Below are 27,131 nucleotides of genomic sequence, written 5' to 3'. Positions count from 1 at the left end.
TAAGCTGTATGCCCGGCCCCCGGCAGAGTGGACTGCAGGGAAGATGAATTACGCAGAGGGCTCAGCACACTGGGAGAAGGGATTGCATTTAATGCCCCGGAATGCGCCTCGGCAGAATGCCCGCGTCCGGCACCGCTGGCTGGAATCCAAGCAGATCCATTACCTTCCCTTTATACATCAGCTTACCACATGCCTCGCTGACACCACAGATATGCCTTTCCTCCTCCCCTTTATTTTTAACTTTTGTATCTTTAACACAACTGAGATACATACTTCAGTCTATACCATTAAGGAGGATTTTAAGCCCTGTCTAGCACTTGGTAAATTATTGCGTTATCTTTCCAACTCTAATCTAATACTGTTTTTAAAACAGGAAAATTAAACTAATGATACAGTTCATACAGATGCTTACGTGAGTTACACTGAACCAACTGTACTTTGAATACCAAGTTACCTGTGTGTGAACCTTCTAAACACTCCATAAAAACAATTATTTTGACTCTCAAGAACAATTATTTTGACTCTAAGCCTCAGAAAAAACTCAGTCTTTTTTCAGGAAGTTCTTGGTAAACTGAGAAGACAGAGAAAAGCTGATGATACATTTCCTCTCAAAATTGATTTGTTTTTCTTCAGTTGTGAGTATTTCCTGTATCCACTTATATCCAAGTCTGGTTGAGAAATAGCGTACCTTTGAAATTCTATGCCTCTCTTTCACTCTGGCCCTAGAAGTACAATATTTTTATCACAGATAAACAATACCATAAGAATCTAAATATTTTTACTTAAAAAAAAGACAACTCTCCAGAACACTTTTTCTTTTTATAAATTGGCCTTATATATACTTAATATAAGACTGGTTTTAAGTCCTGAAGTATCTGGACTGGCAGGAAAAGAAGATCATGGTTTCAGTACATCTGAGAATTTTTTGTTGTTGTTGTTGTTCAACTTTAAAAAAATAATCATCCTAGAACACCTAAGAAGTTGAGTGATAAAGACACTTACCTGTGATATGAAAGACGCAAACTGAGCTTTGTGTTGTGCTCTATCCGTATCATGGATTTGAGCCTAAATATTTCATATCCCAACCTTCAGACTCTCCTTATTCTGAAAAATTACCTCTCTTCTCTCATCTTAGGCAGTAGAAATCTTCCTAATATTGTCAAAACAGACATATTCCTATGTTGTAGACTACAACAACCTGCTTTGTTTTCAGTGGGAAAAAAAATTAATTGAAAAAAACCTCTGCCAGTTCTCCAGCAAAGGTACTACTACAGAAAAGTCTGAAGCTTTCTGTACTCAAATGCCCAGGATTTCCTAGCATAGTTATCGTTATGCTCAAGTGCGGCCTTGTTACTTTTAACACAAGGCCGCTAAAATTCCACACCAAATTTGGCATTATGAACACAGCTATTCCCACACTGATAAGGAAGAGAATTGGAGAAAAATTAATTGCAACACTATCCCCTCCCCCCCCCCCCCCCCAAAAAAAAAAGGGGGGGAGCTTTTACTCCCCCAGCAAAACCCAACCGAAAATTCATGGTTCAGGTAACATACACTTATATCTGTTTTGCTGCAGTGCATGAGAACCCTGTCATTATCAACAATCTCAACATACAAGACACTGTACAAAAACAACAGACACAAAGATAATCCAAGGTTATATTTACTAGATAAATTATTTCTATGTAACGAAAATTCCTCCCCTCCCCCCCCCTTTTTTTTTTTTGAACTTATAATTTTTTCAAGTTTCTTCTGTGTGGGAAGTGATCCTTTCCCCCTTTCCATCTGGAGGAACTTGAAGGTCACTAGCCCTCAACTTAACAAATCAAGAAAATAAGCCATACAGAGCAAACTTACAGTATAAGGAAAGGAAACAGGATATGAAATGGATGACCAACTAGGAATTCCACAAGATGAAAGCAGTCATCAGTTTTTACAACCCTTTTTCTATTATTAAAGGCTTGTTTTTCACTGTGGTAAGTAGTACAACTTGGCACATCAATAAAGTTTCTCACCTTGAGATTTAACAAATGCCACCAAAGAACTCATCAAGACTCTTGCTACTCTTCATTCTCAAGTCAAGGGTATACAAAGTGTATATATACATTGATCCTGCCACTTAGTTTCATCATGAATACTAGTAAAGCATTTGATATCATTAAAGTCACATTATTGTTCGTAATACTGAGAAAGTATCTCAGCTTCCACTGAAAAACTTCTAGCCCCTACAATCCAGAAGTTTCAAGCCTGGAGGTTCAAAACCAATAAAAAGAATCCACATGATCTTTAATAAAAAACTTTACATTTTCAGCCAGTTCAATTTTAAGGCTTGATTTATGATTTCTGAACACTTATGACCACATCACCCTACCATAAGTTCAACTTAGTCTCTTGTCAAAGCATTGTTTTACCATTAACAAGTTGGTTATGTGGTAGGTAAATTGCTTATAGATATATACAACAGCAATTTAATTTCTTTGAATGTCAGACATTTCATGGACACTTATTTTATGAACAATGGAAAATTAATTATGCTATTGTATATACTTACTGCATAAAATAACATTTTTAAAGACAACTACAATAACACAAGGTGCTTTACTGTGCCTTATGCATACATCAGTTCCAAAAATATACTAGAACAAACTCTGGAGGAGAGCAGATCCACTTTTCCCCTCTCCTGCTTCCCCTACTATAAAAGTATTATATTAAATAGAAAGATTTCAGGACCAAAACTGAATAAAGGACATTTTTACTGCAAAAGCAGAACTACTGCTTTTATGAACTGCTTTAGGGGAAGCATCTCACATTCAGCAAAATACCTGAATATGAAAAATTATTCAGCTGGTGTATAGGCATGAGTGTTGCTAGCATGTTAACTTCAAATTCTTATGAAACTATTCATGGACTCTGCTCTTTGCAAAGTATGGCCTCTAGGACCAATGCGCTATCCACAATCAAAAGCAGATCACTACTGTTTCATGGCTACCTCAACATAACCTGATCATCATCAGTACCTCATTATCTGTCTATTCAAAGTTTACTGACAGAGAAGGCACATTCTGCAGCTTGGTGTGGTGACCAAAAGCTTGTATAATCTTCCCAGTTACAGCAGCTGGTCTAATAAAGGATATTGCCTCTATCAACTTGTTTTGCCAAACGCATTCACAGGGACACTAAATGGGCTAGAAGTGTCCCTCAAGCATGCAGTGATGGGAAGCTTGACAATCTCCAGGTCTGAAGTGGCAAAATAACAGCCCAGATATGACCTCCACGATGACGAGGAACACTGTATGCATGAAGTATAACGCACTTCAAAGAACTGTGAGCAACTTTTAAGTCCACTTGCGGTGGTCTAGTCAGGTCAACTGGGTATTTCTGATGGCCAGAAGCAGAGGTACATAACATGAATTTAGAGAGGTGACACGCAATCACACACAATCTACTGAACCATACAGAAGGGTCTGATTCCATCATATTAACACCACATCCAGAACTTAACCCCTACACAGCCTGGCCCAGAGCCACTGCGTCTACTTCCCGTTACCCACCACCTTTTAACTCTGTATTCAAAACTGAGCCCAGCCCAGCCCCTCTGCTTCAGCAATGAAGGGAGCAGAAGCAAGCATCGCTTCCTGCTGGCAAGCAGCAGTGCAGAGCGGTCCCACATGTGGAGTCTGCTGGTCCTGGAAGACCATGAAGTGATGAAGAGAGAGTGACCTAACCTGCAGGCTACGCGAAGGAGAGAGGACCCAGGACCCTCTGCACAACTTCATCCTGCAGTGTCTGCTGTGAGGAAGGAGTCCTGCCAGGAATACTCCCAGACCCCCCCAAAGATCTAATTAACAAGCAATTAGGGATGAAGAAGCAAGAAAGATGCCACATTACTCCCACAGCTACAGTCTCACAAATCCTTCTGCCAGAGGATTCATCCATGTGATGACTCTCAGGATAATCATTCCCTGTTTGCTGTCAGTATGACTACTCTGCAATACTGGAAGTGGTACCTCCTACTACCGCCACAAAGCATGAGTGTACACTGCAAAGAAAAAGCTATCTGTAGTGGAACATTATGTACTGCTTTAAGGGTTTTACACCAAGGAATCTGACTATGAATCACTATTTCTGACAATGCATCTTGATTGCATTGTTGTCATTTCAAGAAGCGGTACTGTCAAGTGACCTCTTCATCACAAATTATAAAATGAGGTATCCTTGATAAACATTCAGTAAACAGATGGCATATTAACAGATGAAAGTGCATTATTTTTTTAGAGGTGTTCACAAAAAGAATCCGGTATTTATTGCTATACAAAGTCTGCTCAATTAACACATGCAACATTACTGGTACACCTAAATCTTTAGATTTTTCTTTATATTTTTCACTTTTGAGGCTGAAGAGAAGCAAGAACATAAATCTTAAAATTAAAGAATAACAATGCAACACCATTTGGCAATATGACATTGTCAGTTTTCCAAATTTAACAGCAGCTGGAAAAAAAGTATGTCAGCAATTTCCTACAATGTTTTTCTGGGAGATTGAGTAGGAACATTCCATACAACAGGCATATTCAGAATAAAAGAAAACACTGTGTTCTAGGAAAAGTAATTTTATACACTTTACACTCTTTATTGTCCATGGTGGTTCTTCAGCTAAGCTGAAAATTTGAAGTTTTAACGGATTTTTTTAAAAATCCAGAAACAGAAGAGTTGCTTTAGTTTTTCCCATTTTTGTTTTTCATGTTGAGACCTTCCCATAGGTCACAGCTTAAATGCTGTTACTAATGACTTTTCAGTCTCTAGTGCTCTTTTCAAGAAAGTTGCTGGAGAGAGCTCAAGACAGATAAGCACAAATTTCTTTACAGAAGTGCTTAACTACAGCCCTATGTGAAAAAATGAACAATTATTTTTTCCCAGAAGGAGAAATACTGCAGCAGTAACACACACACATGCAATAACCACCAAGCTATAAAAGGAAACTCCAGCTCTGATATAATACAGAAATTGATTTACTTTGAAAGGCAAATTAAAACACATTTTAACCATATACCACAAAATAGAGCACGTTGGGATTAATTTATAATAGCTAAATATATTTTAAGATTTTGTTGAGAAACTTCTATATGGAAAGGTCTGGCTACATCCAATTTCAATGAAAAGAGTTTGCAGAGCTTAAAAAAATTGTCACTTAAGTAAAGAAAAAATATCAGCGTGCACTGCCAGATAATCTGCTGGAAGGTTAGAAGAAAATAATTTCAGACAAAGTAAGTCACAGCACAAGAAAAGCATCTGCACATTGTAAAGCTCACACAAATGGAATCTGCATATTGTTTAAGTAGCTCTATTTCCATCACTCAGTTGGTTCTCATGTGCTTATAAACATCCCTGGCCTAACCACAGGATTTCTGTAGAATCAGAATATGAAAGACTACATTTCTCTGACTGCAAACTTACTAAAACATGCCCACATTTCTAAGCAGCTGCTGTAACTGCACTGTTTAAAAAAAAAAAAAGTCTGCCTCTAAATTACATTAGCGACACAAAAATTTCAGGAAGACAAACCAGATCTTGCAGTTGTCTGAAGCACTGAAAAAACATTTTCTCTGATCTATGCATGTTAGTACCAACACTCTTTTTAAAAAAAAAAGAAACAACACCCCAGGATGTTCCACTGTGGACACAACTCACTGCAAAAAGTAGAAAAGCTACTCTTAAGTGGAGATGGATCTCATGAAGAACAGTTATGCATTAAGAACCAGAAGTCCATCTAATGTGAACAACTAAATCAAGTATCAATTCTCCTCATTTGTTCCCTATTGAATGTACAGATTTTATATTAATGCTTTACATTAGATAAAAGCATCTAAATTACTCTGGGAAACCCCGTCTTAATTGATGCATGTTTCGTGTTGGGTTTTTTGGGTTTTGGAGATTACAATGTTTATTCCTCCTGTTTCAGATCTTCAGCAGAAGCCTGTCATTTTTTACTTATTCCCAAATACAGCAGTGATACTACTGTATTCCCTTATGCCTAAGACCATCTAGTGTATTTTTCAGTACAAAAGGGTGCCAGATGTTTTATCAATTAGCTTTACTACATTTCTAAGAACCATACTCTCATGCCTTCCCCTCAGGTAAATGAGCAAGGGAAAACATTTCATTTTGTGACAATTCCAGACTACTGAGATCACTGTCACTTTGCATTTAAACAATTTAAGGCTATAAAGTAATGGTAAAAAGCAGTATCTTAGTCTCCATGCCAAGTATAATTTTGATTTTGCATTTCCTTAAAGAACACCAAATTACCAGACAAGTCCACAGTTGCTTCAAAAACAAACCTAGAGAGAACTGGTACAGAAGCTGTACTGCAGCCCCAAACCAATTCTTCTGTCAGTTATGGCATTAAGCTCTGGTGTCTTCTAATTTTCAAAGTTTTAGAAAAAGAGAAGCAGACCATCAAATAACGTGATCAATACGTAACTGTTAAGACTTCTGTACTGAAAAATAAAGTTCATTTTGGCAACTTTGTGAGATAATATAATACTATTACCAAGTCTGTTTCACCACAGTGAGCAATACGACAGCACAGAACTTTCCACTTTTCTTCTTGGCAAGATTTCACATTGGCATGCACACGCAGTCAAGTTCAAAGCGCAGCCTGACTTGGCAGCACGCAGCCATCTGCCTCTTACAGGGCCACCAGAAGGAGCCTTTGATGGAACTTCAGGCAGAATCCATCCTTTAAATGCTGGGTATATCTGATAATTTAGACTAGGAACTTTCCAAATAAATCCCATAACTTCATTATTAACACAGCATTATATTTATTTTTATTACTGCATTCACAGAGTCTGTATTTTAAGTATATTTTATACATATGCATACTATTATATGCTTACTTATATATAGAAAAAGTATAAATTTACATTATAAATATGTATGTATACAGCTTTACATGCAGTTCAATGTCTTTTATTTTAATATTGCATTATAATTTGTTAATAGATTATTAATGGCAGTATCTCAAATAATAGGCATTATCAAAGAAAATGCCTACTTTTAAAAAAAGAAAGATTAAGAAAAAGATTTATTTCTGGAAACACCGGTTTCCTTCATGTCATGTAAATCTTTCATCTATGCTAGAGTTAGTCTCTGCAGTTTTTGGAGGCAGACGAAGGAGTTTCTCTGCTAATTTGGCAAAGGAGCAGGGAAGGTATCAGTGCTGATAAGATAATATTTATTAGCTACATCTGCTATAACTGCTTTTTAAAGACTCCATCAGTGCAAGACAGTCACTCTTGAAATTTCTCCTACCCTGAAAGGGACACAAACCTTGAGGAACTACTTTAAATCCTGTTTGGTGTTTAAAGCTGACAAGACTCCTTTCTCTTGTCTTTCAGTTCATAGTGTAATAAAAACCTTCAGGAGTAGCAGTAAGGAGATATAGTATTCTGAATAGTAAGGATACATATTCTGACTGAGCATTTCACATAGTTTTATCTGTCATTTAGCTTTGATGATTATTTTAGCTAGTGTCTTTCTGGAATATTATTCAAACAAAATTAAGCCTAGTTATGTTAAGTAACCTTATTATAAGAACCATAGTAAAAAGAAAATTAGACAACATTATAATGTACCAAAATTTACTGACCTAGAAGTACCCAATGCAGAAAATCAGGAGATGGAATAAATGGCCCTAATGCTATTGTTACAGCTATCACCAGTTTTGTCTATCTAAGTTTCTCCACAGCACAAATTAAACTAGATTCTGAGTTATTTCTTCTTTTTCCAGCTACCTTATGTTTCCAAGATGCTGACCCGCTTGTTAGGAATAGCCATATTTAGCCAGCCACAGTCTTTACACAAAGGGCTGCAAGGAAGTGCAATACAGAGCTCTCAAGCTAATCCAGCAAACACATGTGAAAAACAGTACAAAACAGCATCAATGGGAGAATAGATGCGTACAACAGATAATTTCTTACCCCCCCCCCCAAAAAGGCCAATTATCACTATGTTCAAAGTTTTTAGAAAAAAAATGAACACAAGTTCCACCTAAGAAAGCAGATAAAAAAGAAACATTGTAATATCTATTTTGAAACCACCTAGAGTATTTACTGGAGGAAAAGTCTCATATCCCCAGTAAATAAATATTAGTTTCTTCTCTGGGATCTTTGTTAGAAATCAGAATATTATTTTGTATTCTTTCTATTCAAAAGAGTATTTTTTTTTATTTCAGGCAAGCTCGTCCAGTAACATAAACAGTCAAAGACTCTCAAAGGCTAACTTTTTATTACATTGCAATTAAAACAGTAGCTAAAAACACAACAAAACCATGCAACTTCACGTGTATTAAAGTGCCTAGAAGGAACGTTAGTTAGATTTTATTTAATCACTGAAGTCATATAGCAAGAGTGAATTCAAGTAAGAGGTGACAGATCAGATGAAAGATAGTTAAATTTTAACCTCGACCCCTAAGATTACATTTGACATCATGTTTTAGCATCAATGAAGACACCTGCACAAAGAATCTCCGTGCACAGAGAGAAGGGAATAAATGTAAATATTTTCAAAAGCCAAAAACTTCAGGATGTAAATATCTCACATTCAAAAAGCTAAAAGGATACCGTATATTTAAAGTTGAGAAACAAATGCACATCCATAAGTAATATTTAAGTCTATAATTAATTATAACATCATGGTCCTACAGATTCCATACTCCCTATACCACAAGCTATTTTAGGCACACAACATGACAATGTCTGTATGTCACTAATGCCGAGAATGATGTTTGTGATATATTTAATATCTCAGTTATTGATTTAGACTGCTTGGTGGATACCTGATACATACAGTATTTCCATAACACAGTGAAATACAGAATTAAACAAGAGGTAGCTAAGGTTACCCTGGTTGGCTGCACAAGAGGAACAGTTTCAGAAAGACTTAAGTATATTTAAGGAAAAGAAGAAAGATTAGTGTAGGCTGAGCTGGCAATCTGATTCCAAAGAGCTCTTCTTGCAGGGGAGATTCATATTTATTGATGCTTAAAACCTCGAGAAATGTTGTTTTAAAATGCATTTTTTGAACACACACTATTTTCATAATATTTTGGGACTATTAACTGAAACTCATTCATTCTAGGTGAATTAGGAGGCAACAATGTTATTAAGGCATTTAAACGCATAGAACCAAATGAATTATATTGTAGTACTTCAGTTTACTTCTAGATGCATGGTAAAGAAAAAAACTTAATAGGAATATATTCACACGATACACCAGAGTTAGAAGGCCTATGCATGAATTGTGTTAAACTGTCTCTTATGTAGCCATACACTATTGACATCTCAGTCACGTAATAAAAAATTGACTACTCACTTCCTGTTCAAAAATAGGAAGTATTTAATGCATTTACTACAAAGTTGACTGCCTTGTCATGATCTAAGACAACATTTTTTTGGTAATATTTATCGAGACAGTAAATATAGCAGTAAAGATACAGCAGAAAGTAAAACACGAAGTTGGCAGAGGGGTGCTACCACATGCTGACAAGAGCACTGCCTGCAGCTCACTGTACCTCAACAAGGAGCCTCTCCTGCGCTGGGTGCTGCTGTACAGACATGCCACGGGTTCAAAGCATCTTGAATCAAACTGCCCCCCCCCCCCCAAAGGCTGCCAGTTTTGCAGATTTTTCAGTGGGAAGATTTAAAGGCACCTTTAAATCTTGCAGATGGTTCAAGGACCCAACCTGAAGATGCAGTAAGGAATCCTCTAACACCTTTCCAACCGTGCTACAACCAGAACAGAAATCTAACGCTATGCAGGGGACCACTGCCTGGCTCCATGTGCTGCATCCTGGTCCACTCCGTACAGCATAATACGTTCTGTCATGTGGAGAGAAAAACGGTCAGCAGCAAAATAAGAAGCAAAAAATGGAAGGTCAACATTTTAAGGAAGGGACAAGGTAAGGCAGGGAAGAGATTTTTTTAAAAAAATCATGATCCTTAAAGATGCTCCAACCACAACAGCAACGGTAATTTTAATGATTTTTACATGGCCTTGTTTTACTACATAGATTTTAAGCATTAACGATCTGATCATGTGGTCAGGTTTGCACCAGCTGAATTAGAACATGAGGCTTCTCTGAGGCCTGCAAGCTATCACTGAGTAGCATGTTTGATGTGGATTAAAAACATTTGCATTAAGTTTCAAAAGCCTGTTAAAGCATTATGCTGCAGACTTATTTTATACACACTTAATTTTACTTTGTGAGCATCCTAGTAATCTATCATATATGCTGCTACATTTGCATTCTCAATTAATTTCTAATCGAATAAAGACTCAGAGACAAACACTTTAAAATATTACTTAGGACACAAAAACTATTCTAGGATTTTTGATCCAACAAAAGCAGGCAATTTTTTTCTGACAGAGTAAGCACAAGAACCTTCCTGTGTATTTCTCAGATTAGACTGCACATACTCTTTCTGGTTCTATTTTAGAACCACATTCCTCCCTCCAGGCGATTCCATACATCACTACAAATCCTTATGCAATATTATCCCGGGTTCTATATTTATAAAGACACCTCATCTTAATAGCAATGTTCTTCCCCCAGCATGAACCAAGCTTTTAAAACAGATTACAAAGAAACGCACACAAAAATTCCCATTCTAACAAGATTCACCAATGTCTCACAATTTAAAGCACTTACACATAACTTATAGATTAAACAGTGGTTCCCACAAATATGCTTTTTTTTTTCCTATTTGATGACCGAATTCAAATGCCACATACATATTTTTATCTGCCAATACCAAAAATCCTTCACATGCAGTTATTATGCACAGCTTACCTTCCTAAATAACATCATTTATTACCAAAAAAAATTCAGAAATATACTGAGTGAGAAAGTGTCGGCTAAAAGTAGTGTAAGCATAACTTAAGTCACAAAGTGGTCCTGGATACAAAGGATATGTAAAAACACACCAAAATCCCAGAGCTAGACACTTCTTCCTTCCACTGCTCTGAAGAAATTACTTGAAATGATTTAAACAAAAGCTGCTTTTGACATGCATGCAACTGATTACATTTGGTTTGGAAGCATATAACAAGGACCACTGACAACACCATGAATATATTTTACACATGTTTATGCCTGAAGTTACCAATCCAGTAGAAGTAAAAATATGCTAAACAGGTAACATGCTTATAGTAGACATTATTTTGCAAATCATCTATTGATTTGGGTTGGAAATTTTACCTGAGTGAAAACCATGCACAACATATCAGAAGTTGTCTAAAATAACTCTAACTCAGCATTCACCTCTTTGGAGACACAGTGCATGTCTCAAAATGTCACCAAGAAACACAAAGAGGACTTCAGAACTTTTAAAACCATTTTTATCAGCTTCCAAGTCTGGGAGTCCAGAGACTTCTACTAAAACCCTGATAAACTTACAATTGTATCTAATTTAAGCACTCTCCCTAGATTATCCTATGAACTGTGGCACTTCCCAAGTTCTCTGTACCCCTGGGATTTGTGAAGAGGTCCTCCAGTGGATTATTTTGCCTTTTCTGTAGTGCCAGAACCAAAAGGGCCTTCCCTGAACAAAACTGGTGTTTGGGGAATCCTTTACAGTATTCTGGGTTCTTTAAACAGTGTTAGGCAATAGTTCCAAAATTATACATTTTTAAAATAAATTTTTGTGGTGGTTACACTTTTAACCCCAGAAAGCTCATTTAAGCTCCAGTTTTGATCATTAGAAGTATTTTACGCACAGTTGCTTGGAATAACAGTTTTCATATCACTGTGACACACAAAGACACCACTACCATGTGTGGCTATCTTTGCTTAAGAATCGTTAACATTGGAAAACTGGAAAAGGGTGAAACATTCAATGTAGTTCAAGGTGAAATAAAACATTTAACACAGATCAAAAGAGGACTGTTTCAATAAACACATTTTAAATAAAACAAGAATTTCAGAAATATCACACAAAAAAAATGGCACAAATGGTTTGTTAACCACTGTTAAAAGCATTATCTTAATATTTTCAGTGTGATCAAATACAATTTATGTATTTGTTTAAGACCTCCACGACAGGAATCTAGTCTCTTCTTATCTGGAAGAATTGTAGCACATTGCTGATGCAACACAAGCAGTAGTAGAAAAGGTAAGATAAAGAGAACCAATTAGACTACAATCATGTAACAGAAAGTATTAACAAAAACAGACAAAAAAGATGCTGTTAATAAGTTGTGTTTTCCTCTTTACCTCAGGTAAGCAGTATCAAATATTTAAGTACCAACTAGTGCTCCCACAATCCTAGAAAAAGAATGCTGAAACAAAATCACATTTATTGGCACCAGACAGGGCTTTGCACACGTATAACTTCATATATGTGCTAGTAACAACTCCAGTCAGTCTCATTTGGAAAACAGTGACTTGGACTCAGCACAAAATGTAACACTGCAGGGATGGTAACTGGGTAAATCAAATTATATTCTTCTTTCTGAAGCTAGGGACTAAACATGTCCATAAAAAACTCAGCAGGGGCAGGAGACGCTGCCTCTGGCAGCTTGCTGCTTCTCAGAGTTTTCTTATCATTTGCAGTTTGTGCGCATACGAGATCGATGCTACAGTCACTTGGCAAGTTCCAAATTTAGTTTGAGTGGGGAGGCAGAAGTCATTGCCTCTCACAAAATGCTACAGCCTCCCAATGTGTGCCATTCCAAATTCACTTGCATGCTCTTTGGCAATCACGTATTTGATTCTTGACCTTTATAAAGGTAACCTAACTGACTGCAAAGCTGACTCGCGATAAACAGCACACTTTAACCAAAGAATTCCAACAGCTTTAGCCCATATAATGCCACATTAGTATTGCAAACTGCAAGCTCTGAGATAATAAAGACACAGTAGACAATGCTGCAAGTCTGATCAAGGTTACAAATTATATACCATTGTGTCATTTGAATTACACTACTAAAGAAGAAAAGCAGCCTGTATAGTATCACTGCAGTGTGTACATTTTTGACCTGGCTCTGTTGGTTTGGATAATGGAAGAAACACTTTTAGTGAACTTCAACATAAATCCCTGTTCTAAGTTACACTGGTAGAACAAAAGCTCTTCCCCCCCAAAAAATTTCCCCCCCCCTTTATACAAGCTGACTAGCTCATTTCATTTGAAAAAAATGATCTAGTTTTGCCCAGCACAGGCTATATCTGGTCTAGGATATTGTCAATGTAGCTTCACTGGTAAATAACAAGTGCAGATAGAACTAAAACCTGTCATCTACAAAAAATAAAAAAAGAATATGTTAATTTTGCTATAAAAATCTTTGTACAGTACAGATTTAAAATCAGCACTGAGGACTTATTCCAATATATATTAGTTATATTTTTCTAAACAGCAGGTCAGCAAATGAAGATAGAGAATGAAAATAACTCATAAATCACTTACTGAAGCTCTAAAGAGACAATTAGTAGGAAAGATTACATCTGAGGTAATCTTATGTTAAATATAGACACTTTCATTATTAATATGCTAACCACTTAATGTAAGCTGTCAGAACAGGTAAGTGGCAGTGAAAATGCTGATAAAAAACTGGGCCAAAAAAAGTTTAAAAAAACCATCCAAACTGAAAATTTATTGCCGTAATAAACAACAATTATATTAGAACACAATAACCAAACATAAGCCACTACAAAATAAAACAGACACTACCTATACTACTCACAAAAGGAAAACAGATTAACTGACCCTGCAGGACCTTTGATTCTGCAAAGAGTTGTAGACAGGCTTGATTTCATTCACTCTGAGCAGAAGTCAGAAGTCCCAACAACCAATATGAGCAGGATTAAACCCACTGCAGCAGCACGTGAGGACTGGAAGTAAATAAAGATTTAAGAAACTAGGTGCTAAAGGTATCAGTCTTTGATTTTAAAATAATGAATAGCTTTAGAAGAAAAAAAGAATACTGAATTTGCAGAACTTTAGATTTGATGTGTTGTTTGCCAGCTTCAACAGTAACTTGTATCTCTGAAGTTGTCTAGAACAATGTATAGCTGAAAAATTTCTGACTAGTTTGATAGAGACTAGTTTTATTGAGAATAATGGAAAATTTAAATAGAGTTATCAACTTCAACTACTTAAAACTAAACAAACAGCAAGTACTTACAATGAAGACTTTGATTCTGCAACAAAGCTATTAATGGTTGTTACACCTCACTTAAGACAAGAATGAGAATTTACTCAGTGGCTCAAATTATGCTCACACCAGAGTCCCATACATACATGAAATTGGTCTTAATGACAGGACTTTTTAAACATAATGCAATGCTGCTGAAAAATGTCACATAACTAAACATAAAATCATATTCTGTTGGCTCTTTACAGCATGGAGATACATTGTCACTTTGTCAGCTTCACTTTGTCAAGCATTTTAAATAACTACCTCCCATTTTGCAGCAATTCATTCTTACGATTCAACAGTAAAGACTGTATTACCAAGGAAAACTGGGAAGCACTGTAGCGTAATCTCACTGCATTCTCAAAAGCAAATGCTAGGCCTGGTTGATGAGATAGAAGTATAAACATTTCCACTACGTATTCCTTTATTACCACAATGGTAATGAAAATTATGCTGTCGAATGTCAAATACTTGCCTTAACCTGTAGTATTTCACATACCTATGCTGCAAACATTTCCACTACATAACAGACTGCAACATAAACAAACAGTTCAGAATTGTTTGCCAGCACAATCTCAAGCAAGGCTGCTTAAGATCAATTATAATGAAAAGGAATAATAATAGAAAGTTATCCACTGTTAGAATGTGAAAAGTATCTCCATTTAACAGGATTGCACAAGCTCTGAACTGCAAAAAGATCACTCCAAAACATAAAATAAAGGCGATATACTTGTTTCAACACTGTTTTGCTCTTCAGTATTTCCTGTTTCTGTCAGTAAGAAGCCACAAGTAGCATCTAAACTGCTTAAAAGACTCCTTGCAGCATGCTACTTTGGCTCTATCACTCTGCTCCTCATAGCTTTTACAATCCAGTTCCACTTTCAGTTTATTAGTGAGGCCTTAGTGTCACACTTGGCATGGCCAGTTCTTGGGTAGTTTTGAAAAGCTCAATACGTTAATTGCAGCAACATGGAGTACAAGACATATGGAGAACTTTTACCTGTAACTACGATAGCATCTCCAACAATCTTTTTACTGGAAAACTGAAAAGTTTAAATTGAATAAACTACTTAACATTTGCAGAGTCCAGCAATTTACTGTCTCTAAAAATGAATCAACTAAATAAGCTGTAGACTTTTGGAGTTCCCCCAGAGAATTAAAAAGTGTACTTGTAGGACTGTCCATGTATTGCATGGAAGCTACTCCATGAACATATCAGCACCAGAACTAAATCATTACACTCAACACCCTTTAGAAGTGATTACTTCCTGCATTTAACACTTTTTTTATATAACTACATACATGTCTACTTACACAAGAGTCCTATACATATATGAAATTGGTCTCAGTGACAGGACTTTTTAAATGTAATGCAATGCTGCTGAAAAATGTCACATAACTAAACGTAAAATCATATTCTGTTGGCTCTTTACTACAAGGAGATACATTTCCAGTAGGATTTCTAGTGGAAAACAGATGTCTTCCTCACTAGAAGCGGTATACAGAAAACCAAAGTTTTAACATGCGCTGTCCAAGGAATCAGGACTAATAGTTAATCTATTTAGAAACATGCTTATGTAAAAAAATTGGAGTTTCCTAAGGAGATGCAGCTTAGAAATTCTCCACAATTAAGACTGCAATATTAAAAAAAAAAAATTAATTGTTCTTGACTCAAGAATAAAGGTTGCTATTTACCTGCCTGCAGTTCAGTCTGTTCAATATCTGTTCAGAGACAAGACATCAAAGCATACAAACTGTTGAATACTTCCAAAATTTCCTAGATATAAGCAGATGAACAGCACTGCAAGCATACACTGACCTCCTCCCCCCATCCCACCTAAACCCTCTGGCCTAAAAAACATTTAGGTCTTCCAGTCTTGAAATACCTAACCAACTCTAATTGACAGTAACTTCTTCTCTGAAGGAAGAATGGGAAAAAGTTCACTACCTCTGTGAAAAGAATAAAGTTGGGAAACAACTGTATTTTGGAACTTGTGAAGATTATTTTGTAAATAATGATTATCTGTCCTTGAACATAACCTTCTGAGTGTGCACTGATGCTCCAAGGCAAACTACATTTTAACATCCATAGCACACATTTTGAACATACTAAGAGGAAATTTTCCTAAGTGTTACGTGTGATGCATTTCAGACAAAATATGAGATATAAAGCACTATTTTCATGAAATGTTCTTTTTTAAGGGGAAAAAAAGGTACACAACTGTCTAACAGCTCCTGATGATGAGGCATCGTGGAAGGAAGACAAGCTCTGAAAGTTACCAGCAAAACAAGGAGCTCAGTACAGGCCCTGTGCTCCTGCAAACCACACAAGTTCATCAGGTTGCAGGCCCAGGGCTGTCAAGCGAACGGGGGAAAGGCTCGGTGCTAAGGCAACCCCCTGCCTTCTTCCACTGAAGAAAACGGCCAAGTTCCCGTCAATGAGGTGAGGCAGGATTAGTTTAAGTGACACAGCGCTGATCCCGGCTGCTGCCAAGGGGGCCGGGGATGCGCATTACCTGCTGGACGACCTGAGCGATGAGAGCTCCCGCAGCCGGGTCCTGCCTCACGGCGCTGAAGCAGACGAGGTCTGATCGCCACGGACCCCGGCCCGCCCGCAGGCCGCTACTCCGCGCCCGCCAACAGCCGCCCCCGGGACCCGCAGACCCACGCCCGCCCCCGGCGCCAGACCCCGGCCCTCCCCCGCGGCCCTCCCGGCCCTGCCCGCCGGCGAGAGGCGAGGCTGCCGGAGCGGGGATGCTGCCGCCTTACCTGAGCCAGGACCGTCGGGAACACGCCCGGCCGCCCGCTGTAACACACCGCCAGGGAGCCTCCCCCGACCAGGGCGGCGGTGGCGGCGACCCTCCAGCTGGGCAGGCGCCGCTGGCTCCGAGGGGGCCGCAGTCCCGCGAGCCGCCCCCTCAGCGGAGCGCGGGCGCCCGCCGCCAGCACCGCTCTCCACGCCGCCATCTTCCCGGAAGTCGCCGTGGCGCCGCCGACATCAAACCGGCCCCTCCGCCACCGCCTCCGGCCGCGGGGCGCCTCGGGGCGCATGCGCAGCGCCGCGCCCGAAGCCGCGGGGAGGCTCGCTGCCCGCCCTGCGGGGCGGGGGCGGCTCAGTCCCGTCGGGATCGTGCTGTCCCCTGTGAGAGCGCAGCGCGCTGGCCCCGCTCCCCGAGCGGGAGGGACGCTACCCGCAAATCGGAGGGGACGGTCCTGGCAGAGAGGTAACGCAGTCAGAGGTGCGCAGGGTCTCACAGCAGTGACCGGCGCCGCAGGGCCGCCTTCCCGTCGTGGAAACGCGCCCGGCTCCCGGCCCCGGGCCGGGCCGGGCAGTACCCTCAGGGGTGAGGGGAGGCGGCAGGGCCCCCGCTTCAAGCGTTTCGCTGAAAACAACTCAAACGGAGGGGCTGGTCGGCGGTCAGAGGCCCTGCGCGGCCGGCCTGGGCCCCTGGGGGCTGTAGCTGCCCCTGGCCCTGCACTGGGAAGGGGAGAGGGCCTGGCCGAGGATCGGGCTCGCCCGGCGCGTTCCTGGTAGAGAGGGAAGGCGGTGGCAGGGGTCAGGCGTTTTGTTTGTGTCAGAGAAGGGGCCACTGAAGGCCTTGCCTGTGCAGTAGGGACTGAAAAGTGGCGGCGCTTGTAACAGTCCTCCGGTCCTGAGGGTGCCCCTCGCTGCCTCGCAGAGCTCAGCTTCACGTTATTCACTGATGTGACTCTTCTTTCAGAGCTTTACGCCACTGCCGAGTACATGAAGAGCAATGGGTCATGAACTGGGTTTGAAACCCTGCAGGAAACCCAGCATACAGAGCGAGGCGGGTTTGGTGAGCTTGCACTAGCAGGGCTGACCTGGTGCCATGTGCTGTGCAGTTGGGGTTTTCTAAGTGTTGGAGACATTGTGTATGGATGCATTGCTCTGCGTATGTTCCAGACGAGAAACAACAAAAGCATGAATAAGTTTAGAACATCCTTTTCAAAGGCAGAGTAGAGTTTCTCATGAAATACAGATGACAGAAGGTACTGGTTACAGAAACCGTCATGGCAAAGGTGATAACTGAAAAGCGTTACAGATTGACTTTACCAGCAGTAATCACTTGTGTCAAAGACAACTATTTACTGTGAATGCTTCAAAGTGCTTTTTTGTCCAGTACCATAGTTTTAACAAAGCTCTCTAGGCCTTGCTTAGATTGAGTTAGCTGATCACGTTCAAACATTGGGCCATCTGGGAATTAATGATACGGTCACATGAAGTAAAGCGGAGAGGAAGCTAAATGTCATTTGTAGGTTGGCAGTGCCAGTATCCATGTTTTCACAGCAGTTCACGTGAATGTGGGAAAAGACTGGGGAGAGAACTGCTGCATGCAATTTCCCATTATTTTGGTCTTTGGTTAAAGGCCTTCAGAAAGTACTTAGTCCATTTTAGCAAACTGTATCTTTCACCTCTTTCTGATACGACAGCCAGTACTGTGTGGTCAACATTACAAATGCTGTGGTACACGCTCTGAAACATGGAAATGCCTTTTTGCCCTCTATCCACTGACAAACAGTGATCATCCATCAGTGCCACTAAAGTAATTTTAGTTCACTCCCCTGACCTGAATTTGGAGTCATGAATTCAGTTTCATGGATGGTAATTTCAGTCATCTAACTAATGGCATCTCAGAATTTATCCAGTCTTCCATTAGCATGTGTTGTTCACTGAGTGTCATTCTGTGAAGTGTTTGGGACACCTTCAGGAATGTGCCACCTGAGTCCTTAGCAGCATACAAACCCTTCAAAAACACCTTCTCTGGGGAACAGAAATGGCTGTTCATTGCAAAATCACCCAAGAGTGCAACATGCAGGGTGAATGGTTTCCATCTCCACAGACTAATGTACATTGCAAAATCTTTTTCCTATCCCCAGAGACCTAGAAGGTAACTCATACAGGAAAATCCTTTCTAATCCCCAGATACTGTAAAACATAGCAGCAAAATCCTTCTATCGTCATACACAAACACACACTGCAAAATCCCACTTCTGCTGTAGAGATGTAAAACTTGCAGCAAATTCCTGTCCCCTATTTCTACTTCCTTCTAGACAGCCAAAATATTTTCCATTCCAATCTTATAGTGTGACACAGAATATTTGCACAAACACACTAAGAGTACTTCCCTTTCTGTGTCAGCGAATAACAAGCACTTCATGAATGCTGGCAACATCTCAGAAACATTGTAAAGGATGGCTGAGAGATTTGAGTTCTGAATGCCAGATCCCTTTATGTAGAACACACGACCACAATGCAGGTAAGCAGGTTTAGTTCAGCACTCTGCCAGGCATTTTCAGGTTTTCTTTGAGTGAGAACGAATAAGTAGGTCATTTGTCTTTCCTCAGATGACATTCCTGACCGGAACAGATACAACTGCAGTGTGAATGGAGAACTATTCTCATATGACTGCAAGCACGCAATGCTGATGGGGAAGTTAAGTGTCCTTAGCCACCCCTTCTCTCCCTGCAGTAAATTCACCCTGTGTGTGCAGTGTCCAGGAGTGCAAAGCTACTGCTGCGATAACGTGGCTCCCACCTGTGTTGCAGTAACCAGGCTGGTATGTTTGTGGGTGCTAGAATGTATGCCTAAGCTAGAAAACCCTTGGCTATTAAGACATAGCCCTGTTTCACCTCATGCAGTATCACTGCATGGTAGTGTACGACAGAAAGCAAAGATCGCTGTAGTCTATAGAAATGACACTGACAGTTTGGTAAATAGGAGTTTCATCAGAAAAATTGGGCTACATGGTGACAAATGTCATCAACTACTATGCCCTGTGGCACTAAAATGTTAGTTCAGAGGCTCCCTTTCCCATCCTGCACAGTTTGCTCTTCCTTGGCTCTTGTAAGCAGAAATCATTACATTTCGCAAGCTGACATACCTGCTTTTTTAACAAGTGCTTTCTACATGTTGACTTCAGACTTTGTTCTAGAGATGTTTGCATTGCTGAAAATTTGCGAAAGCAAATGAAAAGCCTAATAAAATATTTTCTTAAATGTTTAAGAATGTAATTTTCCTGTAAGATTCAATATTCCAGTGAATTGTTACATAACAATACTTAAATGCAGTCATTTCTTGTTAGGCGTAATGAACATAATGTGAAGTCACATCAAAAGATGAAAACACACTACCATGAAACAAAACCCTTGTGACTCTTGTGATGCTTAGGAAATCATGTTTGGCAGAAACTTTGTTTCTTCCAAGTTTTCTTACAAAGTCAAAAGCAAAAATTAAAAATACCAAGTAAACCTACAGCTCCACATGCCTGAAGGTCCACTTCCACGTCTCGGTGTCTTTTAAGAGCATTAGGCCAAGTTCCAACAGGGATTCACTCTCCGCTGGAACTCCAATCCCCTCAAGAGCATTAGGCTTAGTGCCAGCATTCATTTACTCTTGTAACAGCTTAAATTAACTCCTGTTACATTCAATCTAAACCCTTTCTTACTATTTTAGATAGAATAAGAGTTGAAAGATGGATTCAGTCATCCAGTCTGAGGGCCACCCATCATGCTCATCTATCTTTCAGGACTTCAAATGCTGCGTAAACTGGATTGGGGAAGGCAATGACCAGCCAGTTGTGAATTGAGGGGGGGGCTGGCAAGCCACCTTTTATATACATGACCCCATTTCATGAGACATAGCATGGGGATGGTCTGACTTATTTAATGTATGTACATTTGACAGTAAGCTCCAACCGAAAGTAAGATTTTAGTGGGCTAGGCACTGTGCTAACAATATTTCAGATACTTTCCTGGAGGAGCTGAACAGACAAGCTAATCGTAAGACAGGAAATATCACTGCTTGGTTTTGTAGGTGAAGAACTGGACCATAGATTAAATTCTGCCCAAAGTCAGATAGAAGACTGAAATGGAAGGTCTCGCAAAGCGAAGCCTTCTTTAGCCCCTTCAAAATTACATTGGTCCTCTTAAGAATATCACTTGTATTTTACTTGAACAGACGTGAGAGCAATCTGTCTGCCTATGATTACAAGGAAAACACTCTGAAGCAGATAAGGATATAAGCACAAGGAAGACAAGTTTTGTTAAAAGTGATAAAACAAAATAATCCTTGCGTACTTTGAAAACTGCAGGGTGATTGGATAAAACTGGACAGTTGTTAAAATTGGCTGGCTGATACCTTGATCTCTATCCAGAGTCTCAAAGGTCCTGTACCAAGGTTGTTTATGGTGAAGGTGGGGAGTTAACTTCAGGGATTTCCAAAGCTGCTTTGTATGCTAGACAGACTATTATTCATAGAATCATAGAATAGTTTGGGTTGGAAGGGACCTTTAAAGGTCATCTAGTCCAACCCCCCTGCAATGAACAGGGACATCTTCAACTAGATCAGGTTGCTCAGAGCCCCGTCTAACCTGACCTGGAATGTTTCTATAATTTCTACCCATCCCTCCTCCACAAGAAAAAAAACAAACAACAAACAGATGAGAGAAACTGAAATACCTTCCTCTGATGAAGAAGCCTTAAGGTGACAATGTGCTGTTAGTTTACAGAAAGTCCAGTTACTTTGTAGGCTTTGGAGATGATGGAAATGGAACTAAATACCAGACAGTCAACATTCGTCCATTAGTAAGACCGAAAATAAATGTGAACATTTTGTGGCTAGATAACACCATTCAGCTCATAAATAAGACTTCACAGCAATCTTTGCATTTAGGACCTAGGCCATAAATATAGCTTATCTTCAAATATTTTCAACTTGCTAAAGTTACTTGAAAGCTTATCATGATAGAGTCCATTTAAAAGGAAAAGAATTAAAATTTATCTAAGATATGTGTCCCCAAATACCTCTCATAGCATTAATTTATATTGACCTTTCTAACACACTGAATGTCTTCCCACACTGTTCCTATGCAGTTAGCTGGAAAACACCTTGCTGGCATATTTAACAATTTCCCTCAAACTTCAGAAAAATTACTTTTTTAAGTCAAGTTGAAAAATTGGAGGAAAAAGTTGAAAGCAAATTCTTATTTTTAAAAAAAATAAATTTGAGAATTGAAGATACTAGTAATGCAATTGGAAAGATTTTAAAATACAGTTTCTAAGATGGCACTGACCTTTTTGTGATAAATATTTGATTCATAAAAGAAATGGTATGCAGACTGTCGAAATTCTGCTTTTATGTGAATAAAAAATGCAGCTCAAAACTGATACTCTCTTGTGAAGGAACATGCATTTTTTTGAATTTGAAAAGTATATTCGTTATGGCTCTCCAAGTTAGGCTGTAGGTCTCAATTCTGTGAAGAGTTACATATATTATGCCTAATTCTAAGCATTTTGAAAAGTTCAGTGGTCTGAAGCAAGACTACTCCTGCATAAAATTAACTGTATACATAAATCCTTGAGGACTGGGGACTTGCTCGCTATTAGATGAGAACTGTAGTTCAACTGCTGTTTTATCTTTTAATGGTAAGATCCCATGGCACTTTTGCAACAATAATAGAGGTCCCATGGTCCCCTGAAAACATTTTAAGTAATGGAATTACATTATGTGCTTTAGTAGTTAATATTTTCCTCATGGTTCCAGCTGAATAAGTTATAATTCATTTTTCTTCCCTTCCAAACATTCTTCTGTAGTGTTACTAGCATTGATTAAAAAGATAGACCCATATCTAAGTGAAATCCTATAATTTTGACTTTTTACCTGTATCTTTATATACATATATATACACATTTATGTATGTATTTTGCCTATAATATATTAATTATAGGATTTCCTGAAATCTTACTATTAGTGTTTCCCATGTAAATATAAAATTCTATTGTGGGGACCTTACTGTATTTCAGGGAGCGTTTCTTCTCTTTTCTTTCATTCTCTGAAATCAATGTGAGCATTGCCATCAATTTTAATTATACCAGTATTTCACCCTAAGTTTTATAGGAAGAGTTGGCAGCAATAACTATAGTTAAGGTTGCCTAACACTTTCCACTGTATAGATTCTGTACTTAAAAAGAGAGAGGGATAGAAATTGTACATAAGGGTACAATAAAACAAGTCAAGATTAGCAAAGTTAATTTTATCTATGTTACTTGAAAAACCAGAAGGATTTATTAGGGACTCAGACTCTATATTTTTAAATGCAATGTGACTGATATAATTTTAAATAATTATTGTTATGTAGTTCAAAAAATACAATAAAGATGGCAAAGACATTACTTCACAGTATTACTAAAGAAACAAATATAGAATTATCGGTATTTTAACCTGTAAAATATTCTTAAAATATATGTTTTCTGGAAATGTTGAAGTAGAAGAAGCATCATACACCTTTTTTCTTGTTTCTTTTCCCAGACCGCTGTCTAAAGCTACTATTAATAACACTTTGTAGTACTACTGTGATTATTAATGAAAGTTATCTTAAATTATAACATCTTTAATACTGCTGAAGATGGTGAAGTGTATATAATTATTTCTTTTAAAAAGAAAGGGATTATAAAACTCTAAATTACTGTTTTCTGTAATGTATTCCATTATTTTAAGTAGTGTTTACTTCTTTTGCTCAGAATACCATTTATAATCTTTGATTGCACCTATTTTTGTATAGGCAGGGGAAGGCATGGTTATTTTCCAAATATGTGTGTTTAGTAACTAAAATTAGTATAGGGTCTAATCTAAGCTAATAGCACGAGTGTGTGGTAGACACATACCTTCACCATGAAAGGTTCTGCGATCCTTTCATAAAAAAGTTGAAAGTCCTAATACAAAGTTCATTGTGGTCAGCAGAGTCTTTCTCTTTCCATTGATGTCTGCATTTGGCTCTTACAGAGTTGAAAAATAGCTAAACTGTTTGTGTAAATATTGTGGGCAATCTTGGTATATTTGCTAATGAGGAGTTCCTTAGTCTGTAGCTACATCAAAACAGACTGTTGGAGCCACTCACAAAGGCATAGTAATAATGGCACTAATAAAAATCCCTGAAGAAACTGTGGACAAAGCTGGTCTTTGGGGAAGGGTCCCTACTTGGCACCACTGAGGCAGGAGCTGTTGGCTGAGCACACCCAGGGAGGATTTCCAGTCCATTACAGGACCCTCCACTAGAAAAGAGAAGGGTCTTGAGGGAACTTGAGGGAGTTGGTACTCTGCAATATCTGAATTGCATGTGTCCAAGGAGGCATAAGCTATACCAAGAGCAGAAAGTCAAGATACAGACTGGCTTATGTTCACAAGGCTTAGGGGGTGTCCTGTTCACATGGCATTCACGGCATTTATGGGTCTCATGTTCACACAGCTTAGGTATGGCCTCTCTGTATCTGGTCTGTAGTTGAGAGATATAGTTGGAGCAGCCCAGAGCACAGCCAGGACACCTGTATGGTGCTGGTTCCGGTCCCTGAGCTCAGTCCCTCTCTCTCTTTTATGTAGCACAAAAGATGCACCCATACAGTATTAGTCAGGATCCACAGCAAATCAGCTGTAACAATTTCTGAGGAAAGGGGACTGGTGAGACTAAACCATGTGTAACATAGGTTTGTGCAGAATGGCAAGGGTATGTAAGACATGGCTAGGATTTGTCTGGCTAAAAATAAATGTCTACATAGAGGTGTCTGCACCTGAATTAATTGCCTTATGTTCTTGTTATAGTCAATGGGGAGAAGTATGCATCTCTGCATCATGATTCATCTCATCCTAAGACAGATGTTTAAAGTGGCTCAGATGAATCTCAACCAAAGAAATACCCATTTCACTTTTCCTGGCTGTAAGGGGAACTGAGATGATTTTGGTTCAGTGGTAAATACCTACACTGTAAGCTGCTTTTATTTACTGCTTACTGTTGCTGTAGATATTCTTGAAAAGGAACTCTTGCAGATCTGGATACCAAACTTGTTGGGCACATACACTGTCGGGGTTGGCAACAAAGAAGATAGTCAGATGCGGTTTGATTATGGGGTGCCACCCTGATGACAGGTGGAAGCATGGGTGTGTTAATTAAAGGTGCAGCTGAGGGAAGAATGTCCTATTGCTGCTGCATGTGAGAGGTTGTGATACCCTACCTAAGTACTAACTTGTTACTAGGCTTATGAACATCTGGTTTTGGGAACACTGGAATTTACGCCTCTCTTGTGTCTTGCCTTGTATGAAAAATATACATATCCTCTGTCAGTTCAGACATCGCTCCTGTGATCTGCTACAGAGAGAGCTCAGAGAGAGCTCACAAAGGCAGGTGGTCCAGTGTTGCAGAGGCTACCTGCCTACTTGCCTGTGGTAGCTGAAGGCACTCAGGAGTGCTAGGCTGCCCCAAAGCTTAGCTGGGTGGGGCCCTATGAGTAGGGAGAGGGTGACTGATGAAAGCAAGCCGTTTATTGTTCTCCACAGCAGCAAGAGAGACTGCCATTTTGACTCACAGGACCTGAGGTCAGCCTGGAGCCTCCCACTCCATAAGCCCTGAGAAGCTCCAGGAAGCTGTGGCAGCAGTGGAGGACTGAGGATCAGCAGAGCCTATAGGCCACCTGCTGGAAACCAGGCACTGTCCATGGTGTGATGTTACCCCAAATCTACCCATGGCAGCTGTCTGTTACACCTGATAACATCCCCGCACCCAAAAGAGCCCACTACTCTTACCAGACCTGGATGGACGAAGTGGAAGGCAAGTTTGAGGGATAAGTATTGCATTTTTATATTGAATAACTTGTAGGTTAGCAGTTGCTGTTACAGACTAAGTAGGATCTAAATGACTTAACGCCCATGCAATGTGTCTGTTCTCTTCTCCTCTTTTTAGTCTACTCTGCTCCTTAATCTCTTTTTATATAATCTCTATTTTATTATGTCATATTGTGTGTATTCAGCAACTAGGTTTACTTGCTGATCACCAGAAACTCAACTACCACTGGTGGTTGGGGAGGTACCAGACTCCCTGCAGGGAGAGCAACAGGGGACTCTGCTACTCTGAAGGGTTAGGGTACCCCATCAAGAACTACGTATTACGGCATCTGTGGAGGATCACTAGAGGTTGATTGCCTTCTTTTGGTACCAGCGCAGTAGGCTGAAATGACTTGTCTAAGATCTTAAAGCAAGGCAGTGACAGAGCTGGAAGTAATCCCTGAAGGCAAAAGCTATTTGTAATGTATTTTCTGCAAATACTGCATTATTTGGATGGTTTCCAGTTGATTATTGCAAATGTTAAAAAAAAAATAAAATTTCTGCATTACTGAGCTTTTGGGGGTCCACATTTGATTTTAAATCCAAGGATGTCTGTGTCTGTCTTATGCTACTACTCATCTACTGTCTTACATCCACCTTACACGTAATTTTTAAATTTTCCTAGCTATAACTCCACTGATTCGAATTTGTTGTAACTTACATTCTGAAGGTACAGGAGAGACTATGGTCCAATAAAAGCAAGTAACAAGAAGACGTAAGAAAGCAATGGCTAAAGCATAGTGGGAACCTCTATCATTAACTTTATGCCTTATTTAGTGCACCTTATTCTAGTTCCTTGGTATCTAAATGACACAAGTTAAAAGTCCCTTATATTCCCTAAGACTCTGAGACAATGTCTAAGATTTTAATCTACTTGAAGTCACTTGCAAAATTATTCTGGACTTCAGTCCAGAACTTACCTTCGTACTTCTGCATATACTTGATAGCCTAAAACTTAAGCTGCCTTATTCATCATCTTTGTTTTTCCCCTAGGCTTAGAAATAGCTTAGCCAGAACAAATAGTAAATGTCTTGCAGAAGTGGTTTTAGATTCCATGAAGTTATTCTCTCCTTTCTGCAAAAACGGTGTCATCATGTCATGATCTGAATCATGTTTTGACCTCAAACTAGCAAAACCCCAGATCATTACGTAGTAGCATTAAAAACAATTACTAGGTTGCAATTGCCTCTTAAGGATTATGTTAAACATTTCAATTAGTTAGCATTTCCTTTGGTAACTTACTTTTTTCAAAACTGTAAACTTGTTC

At 39.2% G+C, this 27,131-nt stretch overlaps 1 protein-coding gene and 1 long non-coding RNA gene across 2 annotated transcripts in view; one reads left to right on the top strand and one right to left on the bottom strand.

Annotated features, from left to right (window-relative positions):
• MICU2 (mitochondrial calcium uptake 2) overlaps positions 1-17,244 on the bottom strand; it is a 155,290-nt gene extending 138,046 nt beyond the window's left edge. Inside the window, exon 1 of the mRNA XM_076328105.1 lies at positions 16,963-17,244. Within this exon, the coding sequence (XP_076184220.1) occupies positions 16,963-17,244 (282 nt within the window). The remainder of the gene's footprint in view (positions 1-16,962) is intronic.
• Positions 17,245-17,326: 82 nt separating this feature from the next.
• Positions 17,327-26,371, top strand: LOC143155404 (uncharacterized). Its single transcript, XR_012994412.1, has 3 exons — positions 17,327-17,417; positions 25,541-25,811; positions 26,011-26,371. It is a non-coding gene; the product is annotated as an uncharacterized LOC143155404 (long non-coding RNA).
• The last annotated feature ends 760 nt before the right edge of the window (positions 26,372-27,131 follow it).

This window comes from Aptenodytes patagonicus, chromosome 1, assembly GCF_965638725.1.
Source record: "Aptenodytes patagonicus chromosome 1, bAptPat1.pri.cur, whole genome shotgun sequence".
Classification (NCBI taxonomy): domain Eukaryota; kingdom Metazoa; phylum Chordata; class Aves; order Sphenisciformes; family Spheniscidae; genus Aptenodytes; species Aptenodytes patagonicus.
The sequence above is the reverse complement of the archived record's forward strand: the minus strand, read 5'-3'. Positions and strand labels throughout refer to the sequence as shown.